This window comes from Silene latifolia, chromosome Y (assembly GCF_048544455.1).
Source record: "Silene latifolia isolate original U9 population chromosome Y, ASM4854445v1, whole genome shotgun sequence".
Taxonomy (NCBI): domain Eukaryota; kingdom Viridiplantae; phylum Streptophyta; class Magnoliopsida; order Caryophyllales; family Caryophyllaceae; genus Silene; species Silene latifolia.
The window spans coordinates 48,225,209-48,242,204 of NC_133538.1; the positions used below are offsets into that span (position 1 = coordinate 48,225,209).

At 36.3% G+C, this 16,996-nt stretch overlaps 1 protein-coding gene across 1 annotated transcript; it reads right to left on the bottom strand.

Annotated features, from left to right (window-relative positions):
• Positions 1 to 13,131: 13,131 nt before the first annotated feature.
• On the bottom strand, positions 13,132 to 16,529 carry LOC141627997 (uncharacterized). Its single transcript, XM_074441192.1, has 6 exons — positions 15,980 to 16,529; positions 15,130 to 15,870; positions 14,132 to 15,026; positions 13,760 to 14,059; positions 13,565 to 13,670; positions 13,132 to 13,485 (listed from the first exon to the last, which is right to left on the bottom strand). The coding sequence occupies exons 1-6, from the start codon at positions 16,527 to 16,529 to the stop codon at positions 13,132 to 13,134; spliced, it is 2,946 nt and encodes a 981-aa protein (XP_074297293.1).
• Between the last annotated feature and the right edge of the window lie 467 nt (positions 16,530 to 16,996).

Here is a 16,996-nt window from a genome sequence, read left to right on the forward strand (position 1 = left end):
AGTTGGTTAACCAAGTGCCTGCATACACTAAGTTTATGAAACAACTCCTGTCTAAGAAAAAGTCACTTGAACATGTGCACACGGTCGCTTTAACCAAAGAGTCTTGCTCTTACCTGTCCCACACTGCACCCCATAAGTTAGAGGACCCGGGCAGCTTTTCTGTTCCATGCAATATAGGTACCTTCTCCATTGAGAAGGCATTATGTGACTTAGGAGCTAGTATAAGCGTCATGCCCTTGAGTCTAGCTAGAAAGCTCAAATTGACTAGGTTCGCAGTGACAGACATGACAGTTCAGATGGCTGATTGCTCCGCGGTCCAACCCATAGGAGTCCTAGAGGACATCCCTGTCCAAATAGGGAAGTTTTTCTTCCCTGTTGACTTTGTTGTCCTTGACATGCCTGAGGATGCTCATATTCCCATTATTTTGGGTAGGCCATTTACGCACACCGCCGGTGCAACATAGATGTCGGTCTAGGTACCTTGACTTTCAAAGTAGGCAAGCATTCTATTGTCTTTGCCCAGCCGGCTAAGAAAAAGGACCCCATGTGGCCTGTAACTTGTAATACGGTTTCTGAAAAGAAATCGTACTTTGTGCTTCCTGAATTGCCTATCTCTATTACTACTTCCGTGTTAACCCCTCCGCCCCAGACTGGGAGCAAATTGGAGGAAGATTTGTCTATTTCTGATAATGCAGGGGCTGGTTTGGGGAAGGAAGTGCCGCAAGTTGCTCCAATTGTAGCAAAGCCTATCATTCAAAGAGGAGGTCTTGGTTGCCTGAGCTATGGAATTGATGAGATAGTTGATGACGAGCCGGTCAAAGCCAGAGAGTCTTATTTGGATTCTGACAAGCCCGAAGAGATCCTTGACTGGGGAGATGATGAGATTGTTGATCCGTTGAGCCATACGGACGTGGAAGCTAAGAAGGGTGCAGCTGCTCAAATAAGCACCGTTGAGGCTACCTCTAGTAGCCGGTGCGACGAAGTGGGTCATACCGTGGTCTTTCTTGATCAACTATTAGTTGATCGAGCTCTTTATAAACTTCAATTTATTTGCTTTTGTTAAGACAATTTTTATTGCTTTTGTGTGCGCGAAACTTCGCATTTTATTTTGTTGTTTAGGATTTTATATGCTTTAGACTTTATTCTGGGTTTTGCGCAATTTTGGGCGCGTGTTATTGTGCACTTGCAGGTTTTTAGACCTCATTAGCTCAAGTTATTGAGCAAATACGAAGAAATAAGGAGTACAAAGAAGATTTTTGATCGATCGTTGCCATCTTGGTCGATCGACGAGTTGCACTTTCCAGGAGCTTCGTTCTGTTCATCCGTCGATCGATCGCCCCTTTTGGTCGATCGACCAAGGACGCTGCTGTCCTTATTCACGACCTCTCCCCTGTTGTGTTTGGTCGATTTGCGGACTTAAGGGAGTTTTCTACTCCACTTTACTTTCCGTCAAATTACTTATTTCTTCTAATTTTCTCATTCGTGCACCATTTTACCGCTTTAAATTTGTTCTCTCGATTTTATGCGTGGGTTTTACTTGTCTTTCAGGTACCTTTTCGTAGCATTGCTGGCTACTGAAACCTCCTAGCTCACGCTGGTTTGGGGAGGTTTCCTTTGATGCGCTTAAAGTCTTGTAAGTTCCCGATTTCCACTTCACGTCATGTTTATTTAATTTTCTCGCAAATTCCCATTTCTCTTTTCTTTCATTACATGATTTTGCACAATGGGGACATTGTGCGATTTGGTTTGGGGAAGGGTTTTGCGTCGCATATCATTTGCTTGCATTCACGTTTAATTTTGTTTTGCATTGTTTATTTCATTTCTCTTATATATACAGAAAACATCAAAAAAATTGAAAAATTTCAAAAATTTCCATAAAATGCACGTTTATTTTAGCATATAGGTCGAGTCGGAACGGTAGTATTTCAAGGATGATATAGCACTTGCACCTATTTTTGCCTGAGCCTTGCTTGATTTACATGTTATTAGTAGAATCATATGCATAATCTACGAGTTTTCGTTAATTATTTGCTGGACTTGAGACTTGACTTTGAAAATTGGCAAGCTACATCATATTTCTGAGTTATTAGAGCCTATAACTGGTGACATCTATGACCGGTTTATTTAGGAATGTGAGTAGTACTCCTTATAAGGAATGTCACATAAATGTGCATAAATATGAACTTATTCTTCTAAATACCTGTACGCATTCGGTCTGTGGTTAGTTGACACATGTGGTAGAGGTTCCCCTTTATTCAATTTGCCCATAAGCTCCACACTGCCAAAAATATCCTTTTTGTCCTATTTACTACATCCTACATTTAGCCTGTCCTTTGTCAAGCTAGTAGTCTATGTTCTTGGGGTTGTGACTCATTTTTGGTAGTAAATGCTCTTATTGAGATTTAGTTGGGAGAATGAAAAGAAAGGAAGGAAAGAAACAAAGTTGAAGAAGAAAAGAAAAGAAGTGAAAAAGAAATGATTCGAAAAAAGAAAAAAAAAAGAAGAGAGTTCTGTATTGTTTAAGCAGTCGATCGACTGCCCTTATAGGTCGATCGACTGAAGGTCCGTGAAGAAAGGAAACCAATTCGCATAATTCAATCCTTTATCTTTTGGCGATTTTTGCTCCCATATTTTATTCATATTTTATGGGGAGTTAGTTGATTACTTTTATCTCTGGAAATTGTGAGATTTGTGCTTGCTATAGCACCGTTCGTTTGATTATGAGCAAGAAGTTGGATGTTGCCGTTTGGTTCCGTTTTGGTACTAGCTTGATCATCTGTACCTCCACTTTTCCATAAATGTTTTGCCTCTTCTTACCCATACCTCACATATCCCATATGTACCTCAACATGTGTCATGGTCATTTTGTTGGTTGGAATGCGTATGTACGGTTGTAGAGATCATTTTCATATTAGATTGCAGGCATGTTCTTATAGGTCGTAGTTAGGTGAGAGTCTTTATAAAATGAATTCTTTCTATTCTCTTATATATTCACCTGTGCTTATGTGTGATATGAGCGACCCGTGAGAGTCCGATTTGACAAGTCTCTATGGTTGACGGTTCAGCAATAGCTTTAACGACTTCATAACTCGTTTGCATGATTCATGTTACTAATTGATTGTCAGTTGAGCATTAAAATGGTTTAGGCTTCACATGTTGCAATTCGCTCTGAGATTGAACTCGTTCCATTAGGTCATTAGATCGAGTCTAGTTCTTGCTTGGGGACAAGCAAGGGTTTGGTTTGGGGAAGTTTGATGCGTGTCTTTTATATGATGTTTTACATCCCATTTCACACGCATTTTAGAGCTCATGCATGTAGTTTATGCTACATTTCTCCCTATTTCCGTCTACTTCCGTATTTTTGTACGTTATTGCAGAAATGTGAAGAATCCAGCGGAAATCGAGATAAATCCGTCCCCGAGTATCCTGTATTGCATATGACGTGAAGTATTCACCCGAGGAACGAGCTTGGTGCACAATTCAAGGCCCCAAAAGATAAGTCCACGAGTTTATAGAAGTCTAGTAGCAGCTTAATCAGTCGATCGACCACCTCCATCAGTCGATCGACCAACCATCGGGGTACAGAAGCTACTGTACACTGCTAAGCAGTCGATCGACCGGCAACTTCAGTCGATCGACCAAGACGCTATTCCAGACGAGAATTAAAAGATCGAGATTTATCAAGCCCACTAGTTACTAGGTTTAGGAATTATGTTACGTATACTCTCTTTATAGCGTAACCTAATTCATTCAGTTTTCGTCAAGCTTTATTCAGTAGTTGTACATTAAGTTTTACATCAAACAATTCTTTATTTATTCATTAGGGTTTGGATTATTGTTAAGCATTGGATTTTCGGTTCTTATTAACTAATCTTTCCTCTGCAAATTCGGTATTCATCTGTCCTAATTTCAGTTTATTGCTTTATTTCATCATTAGTGTAGAATTGATAGTTAGATTCCCGCAACCAATTTTATTGTTTATGTTAATTGTTTACTTTATCGTTTCAAGCATGAATTCAGTAATTCTTATCGTCAATATTATTGTTTTTACCCTTAGCATGAGTAGCTAAATAGTCTGTGCTAGGATGTAGGCGAATTTTAGCATAGGCGGCAAAGTATTGAACACGGACTGATTCGCGTGTCAGTCGATCGACTGGCATTCTCGGTCGATCGACTGACCTCGTGAGGTTACCCTTCGTTTTAATTGATTTTAATGTTGTATTTAACAAATCGAATGCATGCGACCAGTTAGATGCTTAATTTATGACTGACCCATTAGATCGAAAGATAGGGAAAGTTATTTGACCACCAATTAAAGACGACTAAACTGTGCTGAGATCGAAAGATAGGTATAGTTTAGACCATTAGTCACTTTTCAGGACGAGAGTCAGTATTAGTGATATTAGGGACCTATAGCGAGATCGAGAGATGCTATTTGTTAAGAGTGGACCGAGAGGACCTCTTGTTTCCCGCCTCACTTGTGTTCGATTTAGACCTGTTTAGTATGCTGCCGCCGAAGCTTTAATGAACCGACCATCCTAGTACCCCTTCTTTATCTGTTTAAACCATCTTTTTCGTTTATTGTCTTTATTTATTCTTAGCTTTAGAGCAACTCAACTCAACCCCCACAATTGTTACCTTAGACTGAATATAAATCGACTAGAATTTACATCTGCCTCCTTATGGTTCGACCCTGTTACCACTAGCCTAGGTTAGTCTTAATAGGAAATTATAAATCTTATTTTTGGTACTCACGACGACGGGTATCAGTGACTATAACAATAAAAAAGTGTAAATTTAAAAGTACAGGAAAAGTGTCGTGAGCAGTAATGCAGTGTAAATGTGAGGCTTTAAAAGTGTAAATGTCAACAAAAGTGTAAATGTTGTCAGAATGCTAACTCACATAAAAAATATAACAAATAAAAAGTGTAAATGTAAAACTATAGCAAAAATGTTCATGTAAATGTTGTTAGAATGCGTTCATGCTAATCCAAACTCAAATTAATGAAAACCCAGCATGAAGATTTACTTCTAACAATCTTCATTTCAAACCCAATAACAAATAATCAAAACAAGAATGAACAAATTCGATGACATGCAAAACTGTAATGATTACCTTCATCCTTCCTATTCAACTGAAAAATATGAAAATGTGACTGAAAACAATGAATAAAATGAAGAAATACCATTGATGCCATCTATTATTTGCATGTTTACGCTGGTTTGGAGGATTTAGAGAGAACTTTAGCTTCGTTTTGAGATGAAAGCACCCAGTTTTAGAGAGAAGAAAGAAAGAAAAAGGTTGGAATTAAGTGTGTTCAGGAAGGAAGAATGTGGGAAGTGGAAACATAGTACAAATGATATATGCTTTTGTCCGCAGGAAATGATCATTGGTAAGGACAATTGGCAGGAATTGTTGTCCTCTTTCATAGCCAAGCTTTTCCCTTTTTTTTTTGGCCTACATTTTGTAAAAAATCTCCACCATAGATGTTGTCCATCTAAGGATCCTTATAAGGACTTAAGGACTCAAATGAGGTAAGGGACTCATTAGATTTCCTCTCTCTCTCTCTCTCTCTCTATATATATATATATTTTATATATATATATATATATATATATATATATATATATATATATATATATATATATATATATATATATATATATATATATGATCCTCCAGTGAGTCCACCTAAATATTTGTGTTCATGAGTCCATAAAACAATATCACGCACTATACAAAACAATATCACGAATTTTTTTTTAAAAAAAAAAAAAAAATTTCGAAATTTTTTTTTTTCGAAATTTTTTTTTTCGAGATTTTTTTTCTAATTTTTTTTTTCAAAATTTTTTTAAATTAAGCTGTGATATTGTTTAGTATAACGTGTGATATTGTTTAGTATAACGTGTGATATTTTTTTAAATTTTTTTTTTTTAAAATTAAGCTGTGATATTGTTTAGTATAACGTGTGATATTGTATTACAAAACAATATCACGATTTTTTTTTTCAAAAACTTTTTTTTTTCAACTGTTATATTGTTTAGTATAACGTCTAATACTGTAAGCTGTGATATTGTGTAGCATAACGGGTGATATTATAATACAAAACAATATCACGATTTTTTTTTTGGAGTATAAGCTGTGATATTGTTTAATATAACGTGTGATATTGTATCATGGACTCACGGACTCAAAAAGATAGGGTGGACTCATGTGATTCTAATTCTATATATATATATATATATATATATATATATATATATATATATATATAGAGAGAGAGAGAGAGAGAGAGAGAGAGAGAGAGAGAGACACTACTACACACACCTTACTTTGCCCACGCTTTATTGGGCTATTCTCGACGCTTAAAAGTGTCGCCATTTTATTTCTCGACGCTTTTAAAAGCGTGGTTTTTTGGGGCGTCAGGAATTTTTGACGGTTTTTAGCGTCAACCTTGTAGACGCTTTTATGTGCCGAGAGCAGCGACACTTTTAAGCGTCAAAGTTTATCTACACTTCTTTGCGTCGAAATTTCGAATTTCTCTACGCTTTTTTCCGTCACTAGACAAATTCACTAATACTATCTTCGTCAATACGATTTGAATTAAATCATATAAATTACCAGCTAATGACATCTAAATTAAAGTGTGTATAAAAAACATTAATTTGACTAAAACCAAAACAAAATTTTATACCATAAATTAAAATTGCAATTATCAAATTACATGCTTTCAAAATTTAAAAAATAAATAAAATAAATATCGTAATTATTTCATCCGCACAATAGAAATAAGAAATATCCCTACTAATGCTTTTACGCAAAAATAATAAATTGTCTCCAAACGATTAGATTTAAGCCAAAAGGTGCAACTAATCTACTCCAGAAAGTGAATTCAAGATTTGGTCTTTCTACCCGGATGCACCGCCACCATTAGTTGAGTCTGATATCTACATGCAAAGAAATTAAATATCACCAACAAGGCAATCCAGTAGGAAGTTGTGCTACTAATAACGAAAAGAAATCAAAATACTACATACTTAAGAAACCATACATAAAAGAAAAGATGATTAGCATCATTAAAAGCTCAATTGTAACTTTCATATAACAATGTTTTCTACTATATATCTCCACCAAATCAGGTAAAACAACGAGCATTTATAAGGAATTTTCCAACATGAACTTAGAAAAGCATTGGTGCGAAGTTAATGACTCCTCGAAATACACCATTGTAGCAATACGAATAGCAAAATGAGTCACATACATAACAGGCATCACAATGTCATCTTAACAAAGGAAACACGCATCATATAAAGAAGACAAACCATAAAAAAGACAACCAAGTCCATATGATTCTAAATCCTGAAATATGAATATACATTTTTTTTATTAATATAACAGCAAGGCAACCTAGAAAAATTACTGTCGGTTCAAATAATATGATAAAGGGACCATGCACATGTCAAAACCAATAACAGCATGCAGCCATGATATTACATGAAGGCCAATATGCGAGGATCAGCTGATCTGATAATGCAACAATGCAAATCAGTACTCCAATCTTTTTAGCTCACATAACTTCTCTTACAAAAAAAAAAACACAATTCCCTACTCTTACACTCAATCAACCACTAAAAATGTCATCTAGCTCAACCAATAAGGCAAAAAAGTCCATCACTTTCTTATCTAATATATTTCACCCAAACTACATAGAACGATACCCCATTTCCTTCAACTAAAATCCAACAAATTTCAATAATAATGCTTCATTTAATCATTTTGAGTCCGAAACCTACTACTCAAATTAGCCCAAATTCGAAATGACCTGAACTAATTTTGTCTTGCTTGAGATTACCTGACGAAATTATCTAAAAAAAATGATTAATCGAACACAAAATCGTCAAAATTATGAGTTGAATTTACCCCCCACAACCCGACACTTACAAATCCAACACTTGTTCTAGTGGAGACAAAGTAGAGGATGAGAGTATCAATATGAATCGCATAGTATGATTTAAAATGCGGCATTAAGGCTTATGTCTCGAGCATCTTTGAGTTTCACCACAAAAATTTTGTTTATTTTTTTAATACTTTTGACAACAGATTATGAGTAAAATGTCACATTTTGCATTTAATGTATTTCAGAGAGGAGTTTGATGTGGAGAATGAGCCTGATCGTATGGTTCTTATCGGATGGTCATTATCTCCTTCCTTAGAAACAGAGAAAGCTACTTCTCTTGATAATGGTGAGATTAAAATAGAACAAGTCGAGGAAGCTGAAAGCAATTCCATGTCCAAGGAAAGGAAATCAGACGAGGTTTCAGATGCATCCAACTCACTTCCCTCGAGTGAAATTAATGATAAAATAAGTAAGAAAAAAGGTATATTGCTGCAAGATGACAGCGATGACCTTATTGTCCTTGATTGTTTGAATTCGGACACGATCAAGAAGCCTAGACTGGTATAAAACCAATGTGGATATATTGGCTGAAATCATTGCTCTCCAAAACTTAGGCATCAGGTAATGATGCAGGTGTTCATTTTCGGGTACCTAGTATTTGCTTTGTTAGATAGACTCTTAGATTCTAGTGTTTGACTCTTACTTAGGTAGCCATTCGTATGAAATTAATGTCTTCATTTCTTCTTAATTATCAATAACCCAGAAGCAGGATACGAATGTCAAATAGAGGGGTTACTCTAACATCCTCCCTTGCAAGATAAACCAGTACAATATAGGCTATGTTCGCAAGTCATAATTTGCTGAGGGAGAGACAAAATGGCATAACTCTGGATGTACATATCACCTTCATATATACACAAGAGGTAAACTTATAATAAGTTACAAGATTGATCTAAGAGGTAATGGTTGAGTGGGGAGAAGTTGTAGGGCGCCTGCATGCTCTGAGTCAGTGAGTCTTATAAGCCTTAGTATCTGACTAGTGACTATCTTCCTCACATGTTAACAAGCTAAAACCACACATATATACATATATAACCAGCCTAATGGCCAAAAGAAGCTAGTTGGCCACACTACAACACCACACCAGCACACACTCCAGCAAAGAAAATGCTTCTTAACCATCTTTATACACGTCATGCACAAAGCGGGCAACAACTAACCCTAAGGCATATAACCGAGCATCATACCTATAGAACCATTCAGCATAGACAAAACTACCAAATTGCATCATACTACGATTAAGTATATGCATTAAATTTAAAGACAACATAAATATAAAAATACCTTTGAGTTCAAGGATGATTTTGCAAGTTGGGCTATCTCGGGAGACGGCATTCCCGAACTCATACCTTCCAAGATTTTATACAAGATGCTATTCGTCTCATTCAACTTGGTTTGTAGCTCTTCTTTGTCCTTAGTCAAACTTAGAACAGCCTCTTCCATATTTTGCACCTTTTCCACATGCTTGAGTTCCAAAGAACTACTATCTCCAGATTTAAAAGTCTCTTTCCTTAAAATACCGTGCACCCGAAATACATCACTTCCTTTCACGCCGAAACCATAGCCTAACGGGCGTTTAGGGATATCTTCCCCATACATTAGTTTACTGAAAGCTTCATTTTGGATTTGCGCTTTGGGCTTGGTAGGATTAGTCGCAAGTTCAGATTGAACATAAGTATCAGCATCCAACTGCACACATTAAAAAAATGCTTAGTATGTAGCAATTTACAAGAAATTTTAGAGTACATCAAACATTTTTATTATATATGAGTACCACAAATTCTTTCGTTATTGTATCTTTCACATAGGACCCATCTTTCCTCTTATGAGTTTGCTTGAAAACCTCCAATTCAGTTGGTTCCCTTTTGTTTTTTTCTTCCTGTCAGTCATCAGTGAGTAATTAGCTTATACACCTAAGCTTGTATTTAATTCTAAATAAATGTTAAGATGGTGGTAATCATCAATAAAGGATAAAATATTTACAAACTCCGCCCGTATATTAGCATAGCTTATTGACCTGGTTGTGTGAACATGATTTTGTGATGCACGGGCCTCTTTTCCGCATTCAAAAAATTTCTACATTAAATAAAATAGGCATTACATAGAGTGCTGACATAATGAAAAAATAGTGAAGATAATGAAAGCAACTATTTAATTTAGGGCAAATACCTTTCCCTTGTTAGAATACCAATAATCCACTAAATGAATCCAACTATGAAGAGGGACCCCTCCTGGTTTAGTTTGATAGATTTCTTGTTTAGTTTTTTTTGTGGGTTTAAAGAAAGTCTTCTTCAAGTCATGCCTATATTGTCTCACACTATTGCCTACACGCTTCAGAATACCTTTGTCAAAGCCATCACCATCGAGAATAACAAAATGATCCTTCGAAAAAAAAAGGTTATTTTAAACAAAAAAATATGAGTTGACCAAACTAGCACAATTATCCATGTTATGAAGTTAGTAACAACATACCCGAATACAATTGATGATTTCAACTTTGAAAATTTCAGGCACACGGTACCAATTTGTCTCTCCAATAGGACAAAATCTTTCCTTCCGAGCCATATCACCAATGATTTAACGAGGATGTGTCCTCCCTTTTTGAGTGGCTGATGAAATTCATTAAAAGTGACACAATACCTCCCTTTAGTACACCATACATCATGCGGTTGAATTGGATCGCTGACCTTTTCAATATTTCCTTTATTATCTACCGAAACACATAAATACATATGTTCATATCTCAAAACATATTTTTATACTTTTCTAGTGACATAACAATATACAAAATAAATGATAATACCAAAGAGAATGCAGGAGGAACTCAAACATATTTTTATACAGTTAAGGAACTCAAACCTAAGACCGTTAGTTTTTCCGTTAACTATCATCAATATCACTGTAACTGAAAGACTTATTTTAATACACTGTTTGGATTATAAAAAAAATGATGGAGCTGGGGTAGGCTGATCAAATAATATCGGGACATCAACATTGACAAAATCAAAGTTTATTCATAAACTATTTTATATGAAATTAAATATACCTCTGAATCGGATTTGCAGCTCAACTGATGAAAACCAAATAATTAAGTTCAAAAACCATAAGAGAAATTCAAATTGGAAATGTCATTAGAAGAAAACCATTTAATTTGCTAACGTTCAGTGCTTTGTACAGGGAGGGAGGAAAATGAAGATTATAGGGAGAAGAGTGGGGCCCGTACTTGAATTTACCAGCTATTACAAGTTAATACAGAGCTAATTCTATTCAAAGCGGAGGGGTGTATATATTTGAATTTACCAGCTATTACCAACACCAACATTGACAACTCATCTACAAAGGTGATATGATAATAATGGTTGTGTATACGAAACCAGAGATTCTCACATAGACAACAAAAATTAAACGAAAAGAACTCAGAAAGCCAACCATGAGAACAAAAATTAAACAAAGAGAACTTACCCATAAGTAGAACTTCCTCACTTTCGTCAAATTCTACATTATCAGGCCAATCGTGTACCACACTACGCCGTTTCGGTTTGAAAGTTTTTAGACGAGTTACATTAGCATCTTGCTGGTTCAGAACTTCTTCATGCTCGACCGATGACTTCTCAATTGTGTTAGACCTATTACACCGATTGTTGGTCCTGCCAACAAGTTCAGATGGTAGCGGACGACAAGTGGGTTGAGACATTGACAATAATGCAGGCTTTACACTATTACTAGTGGACTTGAGAGTCAAAACTCGGGACGAGTTAGTAGGAAAATTTTTCCACAAGACATCAGATTGTCCTACTTGTGCTTGTTCCCCAAATTTTTGAGATGCATCGGGCTGTTTGGCAGAGAGTTGTGGGGCTTTTCCATTAGCAGAATCATGTAAATTTCGAGTGGCATGGGTCTTTGAATGTAGGTGATTTGTATTAAAAGACCAATCATTCGTAGTAGAAGTTTTCCACAAAGGATCAGGTGGTTTAACTCCTCCTACTTGTGCCTCTTTCCCCGTTTTTTTAGATGCATCAGGTTGTTTGGCAGATAGTTCTTGGGATTTTCTAGCAACAAGATCATAAGAATTTCCGGGGACATGGGTCTTTGAAAGTAAGTGGTTTGTAGTAAAAGATCCGTCAGGTTTCTTAATAAATTTTTTGCAGAACGTACCGGCTGGTTTAACCCCTTCTACTTGTGCTTATTCCCCCCTTTTTTGAGATGCATCAAGTTGCTTGGCAGAGAGTTCTCGGGCTTTTCTAGCAGCAAGATTAGGAGAATTTATGGTGGCGTTGGTCTTTGAAACTAGAGGGGTTGTAGTAAAGGAAGTAGAATTTTTCCACAACGTACCAGTTGGTTTAACTCCTCCTACTTGGGCTTGTTCCCCCGTTTTTTGTGATGCATCAATTTGTTTGGCAGGAAGTTCGCGAGCTTTTCTAGCAGCAAGATCATGAGAATTTGCGGTGGCGTGGGTCTTTGAAAGTAAGGGGTTTGGAGTAAAAGCTCGGTCAGGTTGATCATATTTAGCTCCATGTTCTTGAAAAGTGTGTGAGATTTGGGTTCTTGAATTTGGGTCATTTCGAGTTTTTTCAAAAGTCGGATTGACATGGGTCTTTGAAAAAGAAGCCTTTGCAGCATAAGGCTCATCAATATTTGCATCAGGACGACAATCTGTTAGCGATGGTTGTTGCTGCGGTGCCCTAACAACTGCAACTACTTTGGTTTTTTGAGGGCAAAATGGCCCCCATCTGTCATCAGTAGCACCTGATTCCGTAGTAAGAGATGATGGTGTGGTTAGAGGTGGCATTGGCCCATCAGCTTCCTTAAATTGAGCCCTGGTCCTTTTGCTTCGATAACTCATCCTTGAACGTGATACTCGTTAATAAATCCTAAAATAAACATTAAATCCATTAGTTGTATATAATAGTAAAGGTCAACGAGCATATAATAATATAGTAAAGGGAAAGAGTTGCTCACAACATTTGCATAACCAAAACCAAAAACATTATTTAGATTAATAATTAAAATCATCTAATAACAAAAGTATACAAAAACTAGCTCAACAGAATTTCGCCAGTCTCAATAAGATCCCTAGGTTTTGTACTAATTACATAAGATCATCCTTTTTGCGTCTCATCTTCGACATAAAAAACTTGTTTTGCTTGACACGAGAAAACAAAAGGATCATCGGCTAAATTTCGACCAGTATACATAAGCCTAGAAAAGTTGACACACACACACTCCCATCTTCAAACTTCTTAACACCTCTGTGTATGTCAACCCAAGCACAACTGAACATTACAACTTTGCATTGGCCAAAATAATCTAACTCATAAATATCCTTTAATTTTCCATAATATGTTTCACCATCAGCTTCGACCATAACTCCGGAATTTTGAGTTCTTCGCTTTTCTTCACGATCAACCGTTTGGAATTTATATCCATTGATCATAAATCCCGTCATCCTTTTACCATGATTATTTAAACCACCTGCCAAAGCTTTCCTAAGTTGTCCTTCTGGGATACTAGTATCTAGGTTTTGCACCTATGACAACAGATAACTGTATCAATATGAATAATATAAAACTGATAAGCCACATTTCGAAGTTTTAAAAGGGGTGGACCTGTGCTTGCAACCATTCCGCAAATTCTTTGATAATCCACTCGTTTTCATTATTTTGGGTAACACTGAGATGGACCATCTCCAGCCACTTGTAATTAAGAAATGCACTTTAAAAGAATTGGAAAAAAAAATCATTACCGGATTATATTAAGGATGGGTGCTAAATTATAAAAATTTGAAAGTCGTTTATACTTACTCAAGAACCTCTTTTATCTCATCAGAATGAAGCAAAACATAGCGGTGAGCTTGTTCTAAACTTCTGTCATCTAGGCGTACGTTTTCAATCATACCAACAACTCTACCACCAGAGCGAAACAAATAATCACTCATGTCTGGAATACCATCATCATTCCTCTTCGATCTATTAAAGATAGTCTCAATACCTTCCAAATACCTTGAAAAAAATGTGGTTGTCTCCTCAAGCGTGTACCCTTCAGCAATTGATCCCTCTGGCTGCGCTTTATTACTTACGTATGATTTTAAGTGAGCCAAATACCTTTACAGAGTTCATAAAATCAGTTTAGGAAAAACACTTAAAACATCCACTTAAATAGTCTCTGATAATTACCTTTCAATAGGGTACATCCATCTATACTGGACAGGACCACCAAGTTTCGCCTCCTCGACTAAGTGAATCAATAGGTGAACCATAACTGTGAAAAAGGTAGGCATAAACTCCATTTCCATACGACATAGTATTAGCACAATTTTCGACTGAAGGGCATTTAACTCGTCGTGTTCAAGGGTATGCGAACAAAGAGACTTGAAAAAGCAAGATAATTCCCCAAGTAAGTCAATAACTTTAGTAGCCTTGGATGCCCTTAATGCCATAGGAAGTATATCTTGCATTAAGACATGATTGTCGTGGCTCTTAAGATTAATGAGTTTTCTCTGTTTCATATTCACGCATCTAGAGATGTTTAAGCCATACCCATCAGGAGCTCTAATCTTTTGCAAAACTTTTAGAAATTGCTCTTTCTCCTCGTTAGACATGGTGTATGATGCTGGAGGCATGTATGGTTCTCGATTAGGTCGATCTTGGAGCCATAGATGTTGCTTTATGCCTAGCTTCTTTAGACCTTTTCTCGCATTCACATTGTCTCTACTCTTATCCATATCTAAAAGTGTACCCAATATATTGTCGCACACATTTTTCTCAATGTGCATAACATCTAAAGTATGTCTTAGTGGGTTGTGTTCCCAGTAGGGCAACTCAAAAAATATACTCTTCTTATTCCACAAATTATGATTATTATCTTTACAGTTGCTATCATTAACCATGTTAGTCGAGACACCAACTTCCCTTGCTCTATTTGGCCTTTTCAATCGTTTTGTAGTCTTCCCATACGTATATTCAATCTTTTCTTGTTGTCTTAAGACATCAGAACCACTTATAGATTTTGGAGCGCAACCAGCCGTTATCGTTCCATCAAACAAATTGGCTTCAGAACGATAGTGATGATCTGGAGCCAATCAACCTATGTCCCACATAGCAAATCTTGCCACCAAATCTCCCAGAATTAGTTGAATGGGTACAACGTGGACAAGCATCATAACTAGCAATACTCCATCCAGAAAGCATAGCATATGCCGGAAAATCTTTAATAGTACTATGTAATGCTGCTCGGAGTTTGAAAGTTTCACCCTCAAAGGCGTCAAATGCGTCAACACCGCTCCATAACAACTTCAACTCAGAAATTAGAGGTTGGAGATACACATCAATGTCAATTCCACTGGATTTTCCAGGAATAATAAAAGACAAAATAAATGAAGAGGGTTTCATGCACAACCATGGTGGCAAGTTATAAGGAATCAAAATAACTGGCCATATGTTATACGTGGTATTCATCAAACGATATGGGTTAAACCCGTCACTAGCTAATGCTAACCTAACACTTCGAGGATCAGAGGCAAATAGAGGATACCAAGAATCAAATTGTTCCCACGCTAAAGCGTCTGCTGGATGTCTAAGTTTTCCATCTTTTACACGATCTTTATGATGCCATCTCATATCTTCCGCTGTTTTAGGTGACGCGTAGATCCTCTCTAATCTTGGAATGAGGGGAAAATACCTCATCACTTTAGCTCCTTCACCCTTCTTAGCTAGATTTTTACCTTTTTCACCTATGACTTTTTTCCATCTTGACGTGTGACAAACATTACACTCCTCCTTGTCACTGTTATCCCTCCAAAATAGCATGCAATTGGATGGGCATGCGTGAATCTTTTCATACCCAAGTCCTAAATCATTTATTATCTTCTTACCCTCATAAAAGGATGATAGGAACTCTTTTACTTGAGGAAATGCTTGAAGTAGAAGTTCAAGTAACTTTTTTAAATGACTCAATAGACCAATGAAACATACATTTAATATGGTATAAATGTAAAAGGAATGAGAGCTTTGAGAAAGATTGACAGCCTTCGTAAAGTTCCTCGTTTGCAGCTTCGAATAATCTTTTATAGCTATTGTCTTGTTTATTGTTGAGGTCATCAGTCGTAGCATCGTATGCGTGCTCAAACTCATTATCGGACTCACCAGAAGAACTAAACCCCATTGACACGTCATCAAATTCAGCTTCTTTTTCTATTTCTACGGAGCCAACAAAATTATTATGATCATCAAGATCTTTAGAATGGTTAGGAATCATAGTCCTATAAACTGCATCAAGTAAACCTTTCATATTATCACGACCTACCAAGGGTTCTTCCCTACTTTCTCCATGCAAATGATCAAGAACGTCCCTTTTACCATGCCAAAACCAATCCGTATACTTCTGGTAAAACCCTTTGAACAAAATATGTCCCTCTATTTCGCCCAGCGTGAAGTAATAACGTAACTTACAGCTCTTACATGGGCATTTTGTTTTTCCATCTACAAGAATTTCCTTAGCTAACTCAATAAACTCCCTACATCCATTTATGTAATCGCGATGGTTATTTGGCAAGGTAATCCAGCTAGTATCCATGACTACACATCATAAAGATTGAATCAATATATATATTTTGTATTCTCAGCTTTATTTTTCACATTTTTTTCTATATTATTCTAACCAAAGTTTTTTTGTTTTTCTTTTAGTTTTGACACAATTTTTGAAGGCATTACATATTTAATGAGAGCAACTCGCATAAATCTCAATATCAGATCTCTACCGACGACAATAATTGATAACTGCTTATTTTTTTTATCAATTCTTTAATGGAATATTTCATCCGTTTCAATCAATTGTTTGCCTTCAATTAAGATACCACTTATAAAGAAATTATTAAATCACATAATCAGAACATTGTAGAATAAAAGTATCAATCACATACACGAGAACGAAATTATTACGTGATGTCAAAGTAACAAGGCTTACTTATTGTAGCTAAAGTAAAAAAGACAAAGTTTTAATAATAAATGAAAACTAAAATAGTAATTCGAAATACCCACCGT

Bases quoted from the DNA above. Each gene is read 5' to 3' on its own strand.
- LOC141627997 (XM_074441192.1), bottom strand. From the start codon at position 16,529: ATGGATACTAGCTGGATTACCTTGCCAAATAACCATCGCGATTACATA. The intron at 15,871-15,979 runs GTCAATCTTTCT...TTCTACTTCAAG, and splicing joins CGAGGAACTTTACGAAGGCT to CATTTCCTCAAGTAAAAGAG. The intron at 13,671-13,759 runs GTAAGTATAAAC...ATTCTTTTAAAG, and splicing joins GAGATAAAAGAGGTTCTTGA to TGCATTTCTTAATTACAAGT.